General features: G+C 39.9%; 1 protein-coding gene across 10 annotated transcripts in view; it reads left to right on the top strand.

Moving 5' to 3' along the window:
• The window catches only part of BLTP1 (bridge-like lipid transfer protein family member 1), a 156,540-nt gene that overhangs the window by 15,947 nt on the left and 121,578 nt on the right, over positions 1-19,015 (top strand). For all 10 annotated transcript variants that reach the window (XM_089525845.1, XM_089525846.1, XM_089525851.1 and 7 more), the window contains 8 exons: positions 2,398-2,584; positions 6,299-6,380; positions 7,461-7,654; positions 11,931-12,010; positions 15,067-15,217; positions 15,739-15,895; positions 17,330-17,408; positions 18,634-18,725. In XM_089525845.1, coding sequence (XP_089381971.1) covers positions 2,398-2,584; positions 6,299-6,380; positions 7,461-7,654; positions 11,931-12,010; positions 15,067-15,217; positions 15,739-15,895; positions 17,330-17,408; positions 18,634-18,725 — 1,022 coding nt within the window. The remainder of the gene's footprint in view (positions 1-2,397; positions 2,585-6,298; positions 6,381-7,460; positions 7,655-11,930; positions 12,011-15,066; positions 15,218-15,738; positions 15,896-17,329; positions 17,409-18,633; positions 18,726-19,015) is intronic.

Genomic DNA, 19,015 nt, shown 5'->3' with positions numbered 1-19,015 from the left:
TAATTCTAATGACCTGTGCACCCGGGCCTATGAGGCTTAAATACGCGTGAGCCTCTGCTTTCGCTGGGGGTGGGTGGGTCTGGAATTGATCCCCCATGCAAACAAAGGGCCAACTGTATAGTCACATTGTATTTTGATTTAAAAAAAAAAATTAGCCCCCTCAAGTAGTAGCAAAATGGCCAGTGGCAACCCCTAAAGGCTTTGAGCATACTGGCGTGTACTGTTTTTTTCAGCCCATGGGTAGATGCAAAGAACTTTGGGGCTGTAAAAATGGTCTTTAGGGAATGTGGATTTGTTTACCCGTGATTTAGATGATACAGATTTATTTGATGAAATCAACTGTAATCAATTAAAAAAAATATATCAACACAAATGTTAGTCTGTAACACGGATGAGCAACAGGTGTGAGGGTTGAGTTGCATGCTCCTTTCTAGAATCCCTGAAGACTGCACCTCATTTAGCAGGGTTGGGGGAAAACGTTTTTTATTTAAAAAAAAACAAAAGAAAACTTTTGAGCAGTTTAAACCTTTTTTTGTTCAAACCAGTTTTTTTGCATTAATGTTTTCATTTAAAAAATTACATCCTGTTTATTATATTAATACTGTGAAATATTTTATGTTTTAGAAAACTTGATCAAATGTGCTGCAGTGCTTTCTGACATGAACATCCAAAGTTATTAGGCTTTGATATGATTTGCATCCTTCCATAAAACACCAATTTGTTATTGTTGTTGTTAGCTGCCCTGGAGTCAACCTTGGCTCATGGCGACCCTGTGGATGAGATATCTCCAAAATGCCATGTCCTCAACCTCTCTGCTCAGGGCTTGCAGGCTCAGGCCCATACCCTTCCTGATTGAGTCCATCTAGCATGCAGTCTTCCTCTCTTTCTGCTGTCTTCCACCTTTGATAGCACCATTGTCTTTTTTAATTATTCATTTTTCCTCATGATGTGGCCAAAATACGAAAACCTCAATTTAGTCATCTTGGCTTCCAGAGATAATTCAGGCATTATCTGTTCTTGGACCCATTTGGTTGTCTTCTTGGCCATTCAAGTTGATCCAAATGAGTTGATTTTCCTTTTGACTGCTTTCTTCACTGTCCAACTCTCACATCCATGTGTGGTGATGGGGAATATAATGGCTTGAACAATCCTCACTTTAGTGTTCAGAGTTATATCTTTTCATTTTGAATTCAAAATGATACTTAGCTCTTTGCTGTTGTTAACCTGCTTCGAGTAGACCCAACTCATGGCATATCCAAGACACCAGACCTCTACTGCTCTGTTTAGATCCTGTAGTTACAGGTCCATGGCATTCCTGAGTGAGTCAAGCCATTTGGTTTGTGATCTTCTCTTTCTACCTCCTTCTATGTTTTGTAGCATTATTGTCTTTTCTAATTAGTCAAGCCTTCTCATCATCTGGCCAAAGTATGACAGCCTCAGTTTAGTCATCCTGGCTTCCAGGGAGAGTTCAGGCTTGATCTGTTCAAGAACTAGTTTGTTTGCCTTCTTGGTCATCCATTGTATCCTCAGCACTCCTCTCCAGTACCACATCTCAAATGAATTGATCTTCTTTCTGCCCACTTTCTTCACTATCTAGCTCTCACATCTGTAAATGGTGATGGGGAATACTATGGCTTGTATGATTTTGAATTCAGTGCTAAGTTGTATATCTTTACACTTTAGGATCCTTGTTTAGTTATTTCATAGCTGCCCTTCCCATTCCTACTTATCTTCGAATTTCTTGATTGCAATTTCTATTCTGTTCAGAGTTTGATCCAATGTATGGCAACCTTTAACTATTTTGATTTTCTCATTATCTAGGTTGAATTCATGCAGATCCTCTGTGGTCATTATTTTTGTTTTCATTATGTTTTCTTTATTTAAGCCTGCCATTGCACTTTTTCTTTAACTTAGTAATTGTTCCAAGTGTATGATGTTTTCTGCTAGTAGCATTGTGCCATTCGCATATCTTAGATTGTTGATGTTCCTTTCTCCTATCTTCCCTTTTCCTTCTTAGCTCTACTTGTTGATAATTGTCTTAGAATAATTCCTAAGTTATCTGTAGTGGATGATTAAAGGTCCTCCCTACTTGAACACTCCGGGGAGCAGCACCATATTTACAGGCAATGTTTAAAATTGTTTCCATTTTCTCAGGAAACTCACTGCAGACCAGCAGCCAATAGCTCACATATCAGTACAGTAGACACTGTAATCATCTTAGGTGATGTTTGAAATTTAAAGTTTATGCATGCCTGAGTCATTTCACTAGTTCACAAATCCTGTACTAGTATATCTATGTGTGAGTGTGTGTCAATATGTCCAGATTCTATTCTTTTGATTTGCTACAGTTGTATCCTGAAAAGTTACTGTATAGAATCTTTTTGTTGCAATTTACAGATCCAAAGGCAGAAACAAGATTATATATCATGATAAATGATTTTGAGTTCCATGTGTACAACCGCTCAGATCTTTATGGACAGCTTCAGGAATTGTTTGGCCTGGATCCAACCATCATTCCTCCAAAGAAAGATGATGAAAAAGCCCAGGAAAATGGGAGAGAACAAGCACACACAAATCTTGAAAGGTATAGCTACATATTCCCTTGAGTCTCTTTGAATATTGTGTCTGATTTTTTTATTTTTTATTTTGTGTTTCACTTCTCTTGAATTACTAGTTATTTCTCTGAAGACTTTCAAGTAGCATGTTCTTGTTCCTTAAAAAGTGTTTGGGTATAAACCTCTCCCTTTTTTATGTTACCAGGCCACTTAAAAATCTTTGGTCTGTTAGGTAACAGTTAGTTACTAGAACATCTAAATTTTTGAGCTATGGAATACAGCAGACCATTGCACTTTCAAGCTAGTTGGAAAATGTGTTTTTATTTATGAGTGTAATAAAATGTAAATATGTACTTGTTAGAACTTAAGATTACTGTTTTTGAACAAGAACAGCTGTATTTGTTAACATACCATATTACTGACATGTTTCTGAACTATTATTATTCCCCTTTCAAAATTGTCCCTTGCTTTTTTGTATGTGAGTAAATCTGATTACTTGTTCCTAAGTTGTATATTCTCTTTTCCAATAGATAAGATAATATAGCATGTGACTGCTCACACCTTGTACTTCTCTTTCATTGTCATTTGAGGTACAGTGGGTAGGAATGTGGAATACGGCCTTCACAGCGGTGCACAAGTTGTGGAAATTTTTGTCTCCTCAGACTTTTCATTTATTTGGACATGTTAAGACATCAGCATGTTTTTTCATTGCTTAGGTCTCTTCTTCTATTTTTATACCATTCTGCGATCATTTTTCATGTATCAGATTGTTTTGTGATACTGAGGTTCATTAATTGCCCTTGTGCAGTCTATTAATATGGAAAATGTATGGTTAAAACACTGGGAAAATTCAAGAGATAAGAATTTTGGGTAGAATAATACTTCCTCCTCCCTGCAAGTGCTCTAGAGTCTCCTGTGGTGTTGGGCACTGGTGATTTTCAGTCATCTTCAACAGGAAAGAGGTAGTGGCACTTCTCTAGTTCAAAGTCAAGACGAATTAAATGATGCTAGTACTCTGCCTAGCATTAATTTACTGCTAAATACCTTTTGTGCTGCAGCTGAAATTCTTTTTTAAATAAAGCTTATTGAATCTACCTGCATCCTGTCTTTCCTTTTAAAATTATTGTAATTAACTCTAGCAGAAAGCATTTCCAGGAGATTAATGGCATAAGACCTCTCTATAGAGCATTACCCAGTCAATTGTTCTTGCACAACACATTACTGTTCTAAGATCATTTTTGCTTAAATGAACATCTGAGAGAGAGTACTACATTATAATATCTAAAATGCTAATCAGTTCAGTGATAGATATTGCCAGTTATGATGGCTTCTTTGAGAGTGCCATTTATAGGGAAAACTGGCTTCTTGCTGTGTTTGAGACTTTCCAGGAATAGCCTTATTTCATCTTGTTTTGGGAGTATTTCATCAGCTGCCCATGATAGATTGATATCCTGATGCCTAGCTCTAATAGGAACACAGGAGTCCCTCGCTTATTGGACTTGTTAGAGACCATGCTACTGTTGAAAAGTGAAAATCGTTGAAATGCAGAACTATTATGTGCTCTGGTCCCTAAGCTGTCCAATAAGTGAAGGGCCCAAAGAAAAATGCCAAACTTTCCTCAGGAAAGAATGGAATCACTGACACACAAACACACAGAAACCCTTTCCTTGAACTCAGGGAGTGGTATTTTCCTCTTTCCACCCCCCCCCCCCGCCCCACTCCCTAATGGCACAAGTTGACTACTCACACTCAGGTTGACCAGATGCCCTCAGTTTCCAGGACATATTCTACATTTCAATAATAATAATAATAATAATAATAATAATAATAAATAATTTTTTAATTTATATTTTCTTGCCTCTCCTGGGTGGATCGAGGCGGGATTACAATCTAATATAAAAATACAAGTACAAGCACAATGCTAAAATACATAAAGAATTAGCAGATCCACCTCCTTTGAACAGCATATCGAAAAGCGACTGTGGAGTAAGATATTCCAATCCTGTTCAAAGGAGGTGGATCTGTGTGTTTTATACAAGATCGGGTGGGTATGCTCGCTGGAAGAGATCCATCTGAAGTGCCCTCTTCAAGGTCTCCAAGGAGGTAGTAAGACGGATCTCCTCCGGGAGACTATTCCACAATCTTGGAGCAGCTATAGTAAAAGCTCTTTGGGAAGTTGAGGCTAGTCTAGTTGTTTTTAATTCCAGCAAATTTGTCCCCGTTATTCTGAGAGTGCAGGGTAGTTTATGTAGGGAGCTGCGTTCCCATAAGTAACTTGGGCCCAAGCCATGTAGGGCTTTAAAGGTAATAACCAACACCTTGTATTGCGCCCGGAAGCAAAATGGTAGCCAGTGAAGATCTTTTAAGATTGGTGTTATATGGTCAACCTTCTATCCAGGAGGAATTTCAAAATGTCCTCCATTTTGAGCATGACAAAGAAGCATAAATTTATATTTACATTACCAAAGAGCTAAGTATCATTTTGAATTCAAAATGAAAAGACTAGGATTGGGAAAGGCAGCCATTTTTGTAATAGCCTACATTATCCTTGAATGTCATACATTTTCTGGTGCCTTGTCCTCCTTTGCAGTTATGACATCTGGTCACCCTACTCACACTCTGCAGGAGACTCCTCTACCCTTTCTTGGTCAAGGGAGAGTGGAGAGCACAGAAAGGGGAGAGATGACACAGCGGCAAGTGAAGAGAGTGAAATGGCTGTGTGGAGGTGTGTGTGCATGCATGTGCGCACGTGTGCACATACACACACTGAATGGAGCTGGGCTGATATTTTTTTTCCTCTGGCCAGCACTGGGGATGGAGGTGAAGAGGCTGACAAAACCAGCAGAGACATGCACGAGTGTGTGCACGTATGCACACTCATGTACATGCATACGCACACCTCCCCTATAGACAAAAAGGACTTCACAGACATCCTCCATTAGGGTTCTGTGCTTTCTATAGGCAAGAGGTGGGACTGCACATGCGAGTGCTCCCATGCAAGCGTTTGTGGTTGATTTGGTGCCTTTCCCCCCCTCTCAGACTGCTTTGCAAGCAGTGTACTCATGAGCAGTTCCACGTAAGCCTAATGAAAGACCTGATCGAATTAATGAAACTTGTTGGTAATTTGAAAGCGTCAAAACAGCAAGTTATCCAAAGAAAAACGCCATCAAAAAGCAGGGGACATCTTTAGTTCTGTGCTAATCCCCATATGGATTTACTTAATTTACTGGTGTTAGTTCATCTGTACTTCTAAGAAGCTAAGAAAGTTTAAACTCTTATGAGATGATGTTTCAGCAGCAACCAGAATAACACAGTAGAGTTGTATGTTGCATGCACTTGGCTTTTTCATGTTAGCAATAGCAAGTACATTTATATACTGCTTATCAGTGCACTGAAAAACACCCTAAGCAATGTGTAAACTAGTTGCCCCCATCAAGCCAGATACTCATTTTAGCAACCTTGGAAGGATGCAAGCCTGAGTCGAGCTTGAGCCCTTGGCTGGTATTAAACTCACAATCTTGTGGTACTACAGGCATTTAACCATTGCGCCACTAGGGAAATATAGTTCATACTACAGTGTTTATGCATTCATGAGGCAATATTAATAAATGTATACTCAGTCCATTATATGGAACTGTGATTCATTTTCAGTATAAATCTGGCTTCTGCATACAATTGGGACATCAGTGAGGATGATTTTGGCTGTGTTGATTAACTAAATTTCATTTATTTTTCCCCTTTAGTGTTAAAGCAAAAAGTGAATCTCTTGACCCTTCTTCATCGTGGAGATCTCTTATTCCTGTAATTAAGGTTAATGTTAGCACAGTAAGTAAAATACGTCTTGTTTGTCTGAATTTTGCCTTTTATTCCTCTGAATCTTAAGTAATTGTAATATTTAATTTGGATCTTTGAGAAGTACATTTAGAGGGCACATAATAAGTCTGTCTGACATATAAATACATGGCTTCCTGGAGTTTCTACGTTGGCATTTCAAAAACAGAATTAGGCTGAAGCTAAATGCTTTGTCAGTGATGAGTCTGATGCTGGAAACAAAAGATCTGTATTCTATTTTATTGCTTCTTGTGCCATTTCACAGGCTGCAGCTTGTAAGGGCAGAGAAACTCCTGGCCTGATGGTGTCACACACTGAGACTCCATTTACTTTATACGTTTCTATTTATCTTAGGATACTGTTTTCAGTGGAAGCTCAAATTTACCATAATGTCTTGTTACATCCTTGGCATTCAGTATTTTCATGATTAAGAATACAGCAACAGATTCATAATTGCTTAGGTTCTAATTCATAGATGGCACATTTGAGGAGTTTCTGCTGAATAGAATTTTGAATAATTAAGTATTCTTGACAGGATGTGTCTACTGTCAATAATTCATCAATAAAAATGCTTGATTATTTTCCCACTTCTTGATTCAGGATAGTTCTCAGAAATATATGTTTAATTGATGCTTGGTAGATTGAACTTCAAGAACTGTGGTGCAATGTAGGGTCCATATTTTAATCAAAAAGACACTAGGATGGCCAGATATAAATAGTCGTGGAATTGATCCAGTACTTAGAATTTTTAATATTTCATTTCATATTAAAGGATGCATGGTTTTGCACATGATTTGGAGGATTTCACACTTGAAGGTGTCGAAGGGCTTTCAGCTGCTTGGCAATGTTCAAACAGTTATATTTTCAGACAGTTCTATGTATTTTCTGGGTCTTTTTAAAATAAATTGATATAACTTGCTTATGTTTGTGTAATCCATGTAAAGGGGAACAATGTACACTTTTTTTATATACAGTTAAAATAAAACAATACTTCAAATCACATTTCTTTACACAGGATGATTTCTGTGATGAAGAATTACAAGCTAATATGCAGTTGTCTTTCTCTTAAATTAGGGCCGTTTAGCCTTTGGGAATCATTATCAGCCTCAGACCCTCTGCATTAATTTTGATGATGCTTTCTTAACTTACACTACAAAGCCACCTTCAAGTCACCTTGACCAGTTTATGCATATTGTCAAAGGAAAATTGGAAAATGTAAGGGTTATGCTTGTTCCAAGTCCAAGATACGTTGGACTCCAAAATGATGAGTAAGTAATTACAAGCTGAAACATTACTTTATGTAGACTATTCTGACCCACTTATAACAAATTCAGTGTTGATCCCAGACAATACTGGTTTAGAAAGTACTTCTTTACACTGTAGAATACTTTTCCGATTATTTTGTACCTTTTAGGTCATTATTTTACTTGGGCTGGGGAATGTGGTGGAGTGTTTTAATAAAGAGGTGAGTAGCCCATGGTCCTCCAGATGCTATTGGATACAACTTCCATCAGCACAAATGAGCATAGACCAGTGATGGTGAACCTTTTAGAGGCCGAGTGCCGAAACTAACCCAAAACCCACTTATTTATTGCAAAGTGTCGTGTCCCTCTGGCTTTCTAGTAACAAACTCTGGCAAACTCTGTGCTGGGACAACAGCACATGTGCCCACACAGAGGGCTCAGAGTGCCACCTCTGGCACGCGTGCCATAGGTTCACCATCACTGGCATAGACAATGCTGAGCAATACTGGAAGTTGCTGATATTGTCCCACCGTGTTCTTATGTTCCTTGATTCACCTATTAGCATCCATGGCAATCTTGTTCCTTTAGAAAATGCATTTGAACTGATCATGGTATTTCTTGATATAGCATGACTTATGTAACATGTTTGATAATTAGTATCCTAGTGTTATAAACAGGTTAATGAAGGTTAATAGTGAAGCCCCATCCTAACTTCTTATTCATATTATTATTAGCTGTATAAAAGCACTGCACAACCAAGCATTACTGTCTCAGATTACAATCCCATGCATGTTTGCTAACTCCAGTTGTGGAGTTCAGTGAAATGTATTCTCACATAGATATGCTATAGCATTGTATTATCATCTTTTTCAGATGTGCTAGTTATTAAGATGTGTTTGTTTTTAAACTGCACATTAATCTAAATCAGGGGTAGGCAACCTTTTTGAGCCGGGGGCCAGTTTGCTGTCCCTCAGACAACTGGGGGGCTGAAGCGGGGGGGGGAGCTTCCACCCTCCGGGGGCAGGGCCGCGTGCTGGGGGTGGAGCTTCCCCCCTCCAAGGCAGAGCCGCATGCCAGGGGTGGAGCTTCCACCCTCCGGGGGCGGGGCCAGCGCTGGAGGCCTCCCCCTCTTTGCCGGCCCCTGACGGGGCCCCAGGCCCCGTCAGAGGCCAGCAAAAGAGCCGGCAGGGGCCACCAGCATTGGAGGCCTCCCCCTCTCTGCCGGCCACTGAGGAGGCCCCAGGCCCCGTCAGAGGCCGGCAAAAGAGCCGGCGGGGGCCGCCAGCGCTGGAGGCCTCCCCCTCTTTGCCGGCCCCTGACGGGGCCCCAGGCCCCGTCAGAGGCCAGCAAAAGAGCCGGCAGGGGCCACCAGCATTGGAGGCCTCCCCCTCTCTGCCGGCCACTGAGGAGGCCCCAGGCCCCGTCAGAGGCCGGCAAAAGAGCCGGCGGGGGCCGCCAGCGCTGGAGGCCTCCCCCTCTCTGCCGGCCCCTGAGGGGGCCCCAGGCCCTGTCAGAGGCCGGCAAAAGAGACGGCTAGGGGCGCCAGCACTGGAGGCCTCCCCCTCGGACCCTTCCTCTGCCAAACCTCCCTCCGGAGAGAGAAGTCTGGGGGAGGAAAGGCCCCCAGGGAGCCCAGGGGGCGGCCTGCCAGGGCCTGGGCTCCCTGGGGAGGTCTTTCCTCCGCCAAACCTCTCTCTCCGGGGAGAGGTTTGGCAGAGGAAAGACCCCCAGGGAGCCCAGGATGCCGGCCCGCCAGGCCCTGGGCCCCCTGGGGGTCTTTCCTCCTCCAAACCTCTCTCTCCAGAGAGAGGTCTGGGGGAGCAAATGCCCCCAGGGAGCCCAGGATGCCGGCCCGCTAGGCCCTGGGCCCCCTGGGGATCTTTCCTCCGCCAGACCTCTTTCTCCGGAGAGAGAGGTCTGGGGGAGGAAAGGCCTCCAGGGAGCCCAGGACACCGGCCCGCCAGGCCCTGGGCTCCTTCAGGGGTCCTTCCTCCGCCAAACCTCTCTCCGGAGAGAGAGGTTTGGCAGAGGAAAACCCCCAGGGAGCCCAGGGGGGAGCAGAAGAACCCCCGCCTCCCTCCCGCCTGGCCCGCGGCTGTGAGGCAACCGTGAGCAGGGCGGGAGGGAGGAGGAGCACCGCCGCCCCCTCCTGCCCTGCTGAGGACTAGAGGAGGAGCTCCTCCTCTTGAGGCTGGCTGGCCAATGGGGGCAGGCTGGAGCTCCAACAGCCCGCCCCCTGCCAGCAGCCATTGGCCAGCCAGTCCCAGGAGGAGAAACTCCTCCTATTTAGCCCTCCGCGCGGCCCTGAAGGTGTGCGCAGGGCTAGAGGAAGCTGCTGGCGGGCAGCAGCGGCGCACTGTCTGTGGCCCGCCCTCCTCGCTGCCGCCGCCACCGCAATACCGCCTGCGGCAAGTGGCAACAGGACCGGGCTGGAGCCGGTCCTGCCACCTCCGCGGGCCGTATGAGGCCCGTGGGCCGGGGGTTGCCAACCCCTGATCTAAACTGTAAGTTTCCCCCAACTGAAGTCCAAATGTGAACAGTTTGATTCTGACAGATCTTTCAGAAAACTGTAAAATGCTGAAGTAGTTGTAAACAAATAATGAAATAATTGGGGAGGAGGGTACCTGGCATCTTTTAAATACTGCAGATTAATGTATTATGATGTGCGTGTATCTTTAAAATTACACACAATTCTTCACAATTTGGCTGTACCAACAAACAGCTTAATGAGATGCTTACTCTGAAATAATTGTTGTTAACTTTAGCAAGGAACAATTCCACCACATGCACAGCCCGATTATTGTATAGATGGCTAAAAGAATTTTATTTTGTAGGAATTTTTGTTATCAAAAGTGTAAAATTACTGAGCAGTCCCTTATTACCTGTATCTAAAATATAGATATCCTCAAAGTACAATAATTTTGCACCTTATGTATGCATTTGTTATACTTTTGGTCTAATTACTGAAGATTACATATCCCAATGGGATCTGGATTCTATTTTAGCCAAAAGAAGAATAAAAATCATTAACACATTAAGAATGGAATATAGGGCAAGGAGAAAGCAATTTTTCTTTTAAAAGAGCAAATGAAGTGTTCAATCAAGAAAGCAAAAATTAAAGTTTTGCCATTGAGATGGGACAAATGACAGTTGGAGGTCTAACCATATATTTTAATAAGTTTAAATGCTTTAAACTAATCTGGTGTCTTGCCAAAATGGGATTTAAAGACTTTTAATAAAACCAAGGAGGATTTAAAAGTAAGTAATGTGTTATTTTCATAATATTTAACAACATAATACTGATCTAATCAGATTAAAAATGTCCTAGATCAGTACAAGCATAAATATAGTATGATGAGACAAATACAGATTTTTCCCTCTTGAGCAAGCTCTTTAAAGTTTTATGTTGTGTTAATTTATAAAAAAACAAAAACTCTGAGTGCACATACAGGGATAGCTATGTTGGCCACATAGCAAAGTAAAATAACATCCAAAACCCACAAAACAACGATACATTGATTGGCCAACTAAAATGCACAGGATACATGTTGCAAGCATTCAAAGCTCCACTGGCTTCTTCATCAGGCAAACATTCTGGCCATGTGGGTATTTCAGGGGGGCAAAATAAAGTTCCATTAGAAATACAAAAACAGATGTTTCTCATCAGATCCAAATTGCCTCAGTCCAGCCTGCATGAATGTCCCTCCAACAACACCTGAACTGAGAACAGCAGCACCTTCAAATTGCAGACCTATGATTAATGTGGTCATAGTTTTTTTTTCTTCTCCTGTGTGATTTTTAACATCTTTGCCTGATGAAGATGCCAGTGGAGCTTGAAAAGCTTGCATCATTTATTTTGTGCATTTTGGCTGGCCAATAAAGAGAGTATTTCTTTGAGGAACTTTTAAGGCTCCCAAATTTCAATGGATGCTTGAGGACATGCTAGTGAGAATGGTCTCTCTCTGGCAGGTTTTCTGTGCAATGCCTGTAATAGTTAGAGTAGCTTGCTTCTAAAAAGTTGCTGAAACTTGGTGCTGTCCATGTACTGAAGTGAGAGGCAAATACAGTAATTGAGAATTCTGTTTTGTTTGTAGTTATAGTCTATGAAGTACTTTGGCATAGTCTAAAGTAGATAAGGTAGAAAAATAGCCAGATAAGAGCAGTTGATGAGCATGCAGAAGCCAAGAAGCATTTTCTGTTCAGTTAACTATATAAAAGTGTAAGCTCTGTCTTTCTGGTAGATTTCAGTATCCGTATTGTTAGTTTCAACACCTTTTTTCCCTTAACATTTCTTTAACAGACCACCAAGATTAATGGGAGAAGGCTTTGTTGTGATGCAGTCAAATGATGTTGATATTTATTATTACATGGATGAACCAGGTAAGCGTTAGACTGATGATAAGGGTGATACCATTTGCAGATGCTTAATCTGCATTTGTCTATATAGCAAATATTTGTTTCCAGGGCATTTTTTTAAATGAAGAAAATAACGGTGTAAACAACAGTTCTACACACATTTGCACACACTCAGTACAACCCAATGCAATTCCAATTTCCCATTCAGCTGTTTTTAACAAGAATTTGATAATAATTTTCAGTGCCATTCTTATATTTCCATAGCTAACTTTCCCATCGAAGCCCTCTGCACCCATTGAATTATGCTTTGGAGGGTTGTGGGCATGATCTTCATTTCCCCAATTTTCAAGCAATGGAAGATGGAGCAAGAGTATACTGTTTCTTTATACTAATTTCTTCAACAGTCAGGAAAGTATTTAAACTCCAGAGGTGCTATTCCACCCTGGCGTTCCCTCAAGTAAGGGGATGCACATATCTCAAAACCTTTTGAAGCCCTGGGTTCATTCATTGTTGACTAAAATTCCCCTATAGAATATAGAACATAGTGATAAACTTTTTTTTCGGACTAATATATTATCTGTATCCTTTAATCCCTCATATGTAACAAAACCGTCTGTTACCTGAGGGAGTTGAGTTTATCTCTGTGACTCTGATGAACCTTGATCAGGCATCAGATTAAGATAGAGTGTTGTGCAGCAAACAGTAAGAGTCATATATATTAAAAAATCTAAAATTAAGTTGTATGTGCTTGCTTGAGACTGTGCTTAATTTTAGAGATTTGTTTTGTTAAGTGATTACAGTTAAGGCAGGGTTGGACAGCTATCAACAGTTGAAAGGCTGCATTTATTTTCTGTGGCACTTGAGCAGGCTGTAACTCTTCCATTCCTGGATGTTCTATTTTACTTTTTTCTAGTAGTGGGGTCAAAATGATCCCCATGCTTCTGGTTGACTTTCTGTTTTAATGAAGATGTCTTATGGATAGTCTGGGAGACATGGATGTAATAGGTCATTCTTGGGATGGCATGTAGGAACAATGGACTATGCTTGTATTGTTCCTGTGTGCCAACCAGACTGCCAGGAGCTCATGTTCTCTTTTGGTTATAACTGTTCACCTCCTTGCCCTTCCCAACAATTTTGTCAAAGAAATTCAGGGGCGCCATGTTCAGGTATGGGTGGACAACATGACTTTCTGAACTTATATATTGAACTGGGGAGGCCTGCATTCTACACTTCTAACATAAGAATTGAACAGATTGTTTAGATGGGTGGAAAGGAATTAGGAGTCAATTATAACAGTATATTTTAAGGGACTATTGAACATCTGAGCAGATTACTTGAATCAAAACAGATTGCTTCCAGGAGACTGGGCTCTACATTTTGTAGTATTCCAGCAGTTGCAAAAGAGGTGGGGCCCATTTCAAGTAGACGTTTGTATCAACCAAAAATACCAAGCTAAAAAAGTATTTTTCAATAGATGGAGATGGAGGTGCAGAGGCACACAATGCATCGACAGTTATGGCCAGAAAGTTGTCATCATACCTTTTCACTGGTCTAGATTTTAGTTGATTTGTCAGTGAATTTAAATTTATGTAAATTTGAGAAGGATAGGTTATCACTGACTTTGGACTTTACATTTCTGCCAAAGTGTACAGTACAAATGGTGATACTTGAGATTATTTATTTTTCTAATGTCTGCCCAAGTCCAAAGCATCCAGAAGAGAGTAGGTGATGCACTGCAGATGATAGAAGGGTGATAGAAGTTTATTTGAAGAAGACCTCCACATTTAGACACACAGAATCTCCATTTGTTTCTTATAATCCTAAGAGTTTAGGGGAAAGTGTTTCAAAAGCAGAAATTGGCAGGTGGCTAAAGGCATGTATTTTCCAGTGTCATGATCTGGAAAACAAATCTAGACCATGCAGTGTTTGGCCTCACTCTACAAGGTCCATAGTTAAGAGTGCAGTGTATTCTGTGCTGGGTTCTTTACAAAACATTTGTGAGGCTGCGGGTTGGTCAGAACATTTAACATTTGTGAGCCACTATAAACTAGGTAAATATAAGTCATCACAGATACCTTTTGGCAGCACTGTGTTGCATGCCATTGTTTCAAGGTAGTATTCCTACCCATAATAGAGGAACTTGGTAAATCCCAATCATAGTGGATTGTTCCTCCATGCCATCCTGAGAATGACAGGTTGGACTTACTGTGATTGTTCATTGAGAGATGGCAGGAGTATCAATCCACACCCATTCTTAGTTAGGTGATACGGTTTTGGTGTGTGGGTAGTGGAGGTTAATAGGTTAGATAAGCCTGGATAATCAAACTGTTGGGAAGGGCAAGGAGCTAAACAGTTACAACCCAAAAAGAACATGGGCTCCTGCCAGTCTAGTTGGCATGCAGGAAAAACCCAGTTGTAGTGAATTGATCCTCCTGGCATGCCAGAATGAACAATCTTGCTAAGTCTAACCTCAAATAAGGAATTTGGGGGCATGCAGAGGGTCCTTCAGAGATTCAAAACAATCCTGGGAATACATGCAACTTCTGGAATGCACTATTCACATTCCTGATGTAAGAATTCAACCTACATTGAGATATGAAATAAGCATCAGTCATACATGTTCCTTCTTGTTCACTATATATATATATATATATATATATATTCTTCGTGGTCTCTGTGAATCATACAAATGGGTTTACTGCCCTATATATATATATATATGGAAAAAAATAACATAATCTCTGGAAAATCCATTTTTTTTAAAAAAAAGTGATTTGTCTCTATGATAGATAATCCTGATTTTTTTGATGGCTATATTGACTATATTCTTGAACAGAGATTTCTTTGAACCGTACTTACTCAAGGTCACAGTATAATTTTCAGTGATATGTTTGAAACTCTGTTTTGGAGCTCTTGCAAACACTTGTGTGTGTATCATTGTGAGCTTGTGATACATGTATCAATTACACAGTGTTTCATATATATTTTGGCTAATTAAGAATAAATTATAGGATAGGTGATACGTTTTTTTCTGAATATGTATTATTTGAAAACTCTTTTTGCTATTTTCCAAAATGCAGGCCTTGTCCCTGAAGAAACAGAAGAAAGTAATGAGGGAGAAGCAAGTAATGAAGATAGTAAACTGCAAGATCTCCCACCCTGTTGGGGGCTAGATATAGTTTGTGGCAAAGGAACAGATTTCAACTATGGCCCATGGGCTGACAGACAACGGTATTATCTGGATGTTTTTTGTTTTACCTGTGTCTGCTTTAGATGGTCAAGAATATAAACCAAAATTATTCCAATAGAAGCCTAATCAAATGACTGCTACCTTTTGTTTTATTTTAAATTGTGCACAAAATTTTGTGTAATGGAACCACCGCAGTAAATGATAAGCAACCATTGTAAGACTGGGGGGCAATTTTCAGCTTTTGGACTTTGTTGGGGATCTCATTTCAAGATAATTACACTCATCCCTCCACATTTGCGGCTTTGACTTTTACGGATTTGATTATTCACAGATTGTATTAGTATGTTCTCTGTAGGAATGTCTAGGTCCTCCAGTGGAACTCTGTGGTCAACTTTAACCAAACGTCACACTAAAGGACCTAGAGATTCCTAGAGAGAACACTCCACTAGGCATTTGTGAGTCCTCCAGAGCAATTCTATGCTCAGTGTCTGGCAGATGTTGACCATAAACACAAATGTGGATGGACCACTGTAACTCCATTACTCTTCTATTTTCTTTTCAGGGATTGTTTGTGGAAATTTTTTTTCCCACCAGATTACCAAGTCATGAAAGTTTCAGAAATTCCGCAGCCTGGGAAGCCACGTCAAATCCTTGCTTTTGAGCTCCGTATGAATATCATTGCAGATGCCACTATTGATTTCCTCTTCACAAAAAATAGGGTAAATCATAATTGGATATAAGGTTTTGAAAGATAAGCTAGTTCCTGTTAAGCATGCAAGTGTGTGTGTGTGTGTGTGTGTGTGTGTGTGTAGTTACTTTTATCATTATGGATTTTGAACTGTCGATAAGTCAAGGGTAACATTTAGGATATATAGGACAAGGCAAAGGAAAACAATGCCAAAGAAATTGGAAAATTCCAATAGGCATAACTATTTGTGCTCAACCTAAAGTCTGAATGGACTTTTCTTTCTTTTGCCTTTCCATTTTTTTTGACGTGTGTGCGTTTTCTTAGCCCTGCCTGTGCCTGATCATCTCCCTACATATTACACAGCCATTATTTACTGAACTGCAGTAAATAATGGCTGTGTAATATGTAGGGAGGTGATCAGGCACAGGCGGGGCTAAGAAAATGCACACATGTCACAAAGTATGAAAAGGCAAAAGAAAGAAAATGGCAGGTTTACGGGTGCCATGTGTTCTTATGGTACAATAAAAGTAGGATACACAATGAATTTATGGATCACTAAGGAAGCTTTTACTAAAGGTTAATTTAGCTACTTTTTTTCTAATCTCTCATTGTACTTTCTGTTAATGTTATACTACCTTATACTTAACGTTTTATCTTTCTTTTATTATTTATGTTTATTTTTGTTATTAATATGTAAGCTTCGACTATTTTGACAAATATATATACAGTGCTCCCGCATCATATGCGGGCGCACTATATGCGGCTTACATCTTACACTGAATCCTCACGACAAAGGAATGAATGGCATGCGCGCCCATGAGTGCGCGCTCTACTGCGCCGCAAGCACAAGCCCCATTATATTGAATGGGGCTCGAGCATATGCATTTTTTTGCCTTACGTGGGTGTGCGTGTGTGCCTGGAACAAATCCCCCATGTAAGGTAAGGGTCCACTGTATACACACACACACACACACACACACACACACACACTTGCATTTTTTCTGTACGTGTAAAATCCTTCTTAGTTAATTCCTAGTAACACAATTTGTCTAGTTTCCTATGAAGTCTGTCAGTATCCTAAATGCATAATTTTTTTTCATGAAGTGTAAGAAATCTGCCATTGCATTGATGAGCCATGGCCACATTATTTAGGACATTAACAATCATTAATTTTTGTAGCTGTTACTCATTTCTCTGCTAATGGCCTCTAATGAATACGTAACACGCCTTGGATATTAAATGACATTTGTTTTAATGTTGTTGCATTTCTTAGGTTTTTAATTTTAACATGTTTTTAATCAACTAACTCCTTTTCATAAATTGCAGGTGGATTCGACATGAGCCGCTCTGATAGCCTTTAGGGCTGAAGGGTGGGGTATAAATACAATAAATAAATAAATAAAATGATGCTGATAGCTTAGTGTTAGTGAAAATAATTGAAACAATGTCTGTTTTTTATTGGCAGGAAACTAATGCTGTACATGTAAATGTTGGAGCAGGCTCTTATTTGGAAGTTAATATTCCCATGACTGTAGCTGAAAATGGTAGGTTGAGATTAAAAATATTTTCCGTTCCTCAGGAAAAAAATTGTATTGTGATAATAGTGTAGCCTCCCAAATATCCTCACTTGCAGAAAAAGGGTTCCGTGAGATTGTGAATATTGAGTTATGCATCTCTAAATAATTAAAGCATTTCCTAAGGGCAGAATTCTGGTGGTTATGATCTTTAAAGCCCCCTATGAAGCCCTGAGTATCTGAAAAACCATATCTTCTTGTATGAGCCTGCTTGAGCTTTAAGATTTGTGGAGGAGAGTTTTCTCTTGGTCCCATCGCCATCACAGGCATGTTTGATGAGGATATAGGAGAGAGCCTTCTCAATAACTGTTATTAAGCTTTGGAACTCCCTTCCCCAGTGATTCAGTTGGTCCCCTCCCTGTTGTCTTTTTGCCGGCAGGCAAAGACATTTTATTTAAGCAGGCATTTGTTGTTGTTTTTTAATTTATTGCAGCGGATGTAGCGTTTAATAGGAGTATTTTATTAAGTTTTTAACATGTTTGTAAACTGTTTTTAACTGGTGAGTTTTAAATGGAATTGTGATTAAATTCTTCTTTAACTTTTGAATCAATAGCTTTTTAGCTGAACTTTGTTTTAAATAGTTGTGAGCCGCCTTGAATCCACTACAAGGAGAAAGGTGGGAGATAAATTAATTAAATAAAAATAGTGAATATAGCTGTACACATATTTGAAGTGCAAACAGCTTTCTTTTATTGTTAATTTTTTTGGGTGTTTGCATCTTCTCTTTAAGATTTATGGAATTAATTTAGGATCAGGATATATCAGTAATACCTACTTAAGAAGACCTTTCTATTATATTCTTGATTTTACTTGGTTTTGTACAGCACTGTGTAGATTTACGGCGCTTTATAAATAAAGTTAATAATAATAATAATAAGAAGAAGAAGTCAATATAAACAAGTTAAACACTGAAGAATGCAGAAACATCTGAAAGTATAAATTAAATGAAGTATTCATTAAAATTGTCTTGCAGCATACAGCACCAGCTCCTTTCTTAATTAAAAAGGAGGCTACCTTTTAAGGTTACCTAATCAAAAATATGGTTACCTACAATCTGTAATTTTAAAATTGGTTCAGATTGTGTATTTGTTTATCATTGGTCAATAAAATAAGCCAGGAAGTTTTTGATAGAATTGTTTGTTTTACCTCTTAGGAGACAGATGGTACATATTGATTCTTTTGTTCTTTTTACTAGGTTACTCTCCCACTATTAAAGGACAGCTTTTACACATAGATGCAACCAGCAGCATGCAGTACCGAACTCTCTTAGAGGCGGAAATGTTAGCTGTGAGTACAATGTATAGCATTGGAATAGTGCTTTAAAACTTACATAAAGACTAGGTATAATTGCATCATTATAATCATCAGTAGCAGTAGCAATAATAATGATAATTTATAATAATAAAATTATGGAAAGCTTCAAGCCAGATAACCTGGAACCTGTAATTTCAGATAAGAACATAGGAAGTTGCCTTATACTGGGTCAGAACCCATTACTGACAACATTAACTGGCTGCAGTGATACTCTAGGCAAGTAAAATTGCCACAATGAAGATTGTAGAGGGGTCCTGTACTGT

The sequence above is a fragment of the Sceloporus occidentalis genome, unplaced genomic scaffold (genome assembly GCF_023333645.1).
Source record: "Sceloporus occidentalis isolate IW3139 unplaced genomic scaffold, rSceOcc1.0.p SCAF_5, whole genome shotgun sequence".
Lineage (NCBI taxonomy): Eukaryota > Metazoa > Chordata > Lepidosauria > Squamata > Phrynosomatidae > Sceloporus > Sceloporus occidentalis.
The sequence above is the reverse complement of the archived record's forward strand: the minus strand, read 5'-3'. Positions and strand labels throughout refer to the sequence as shown.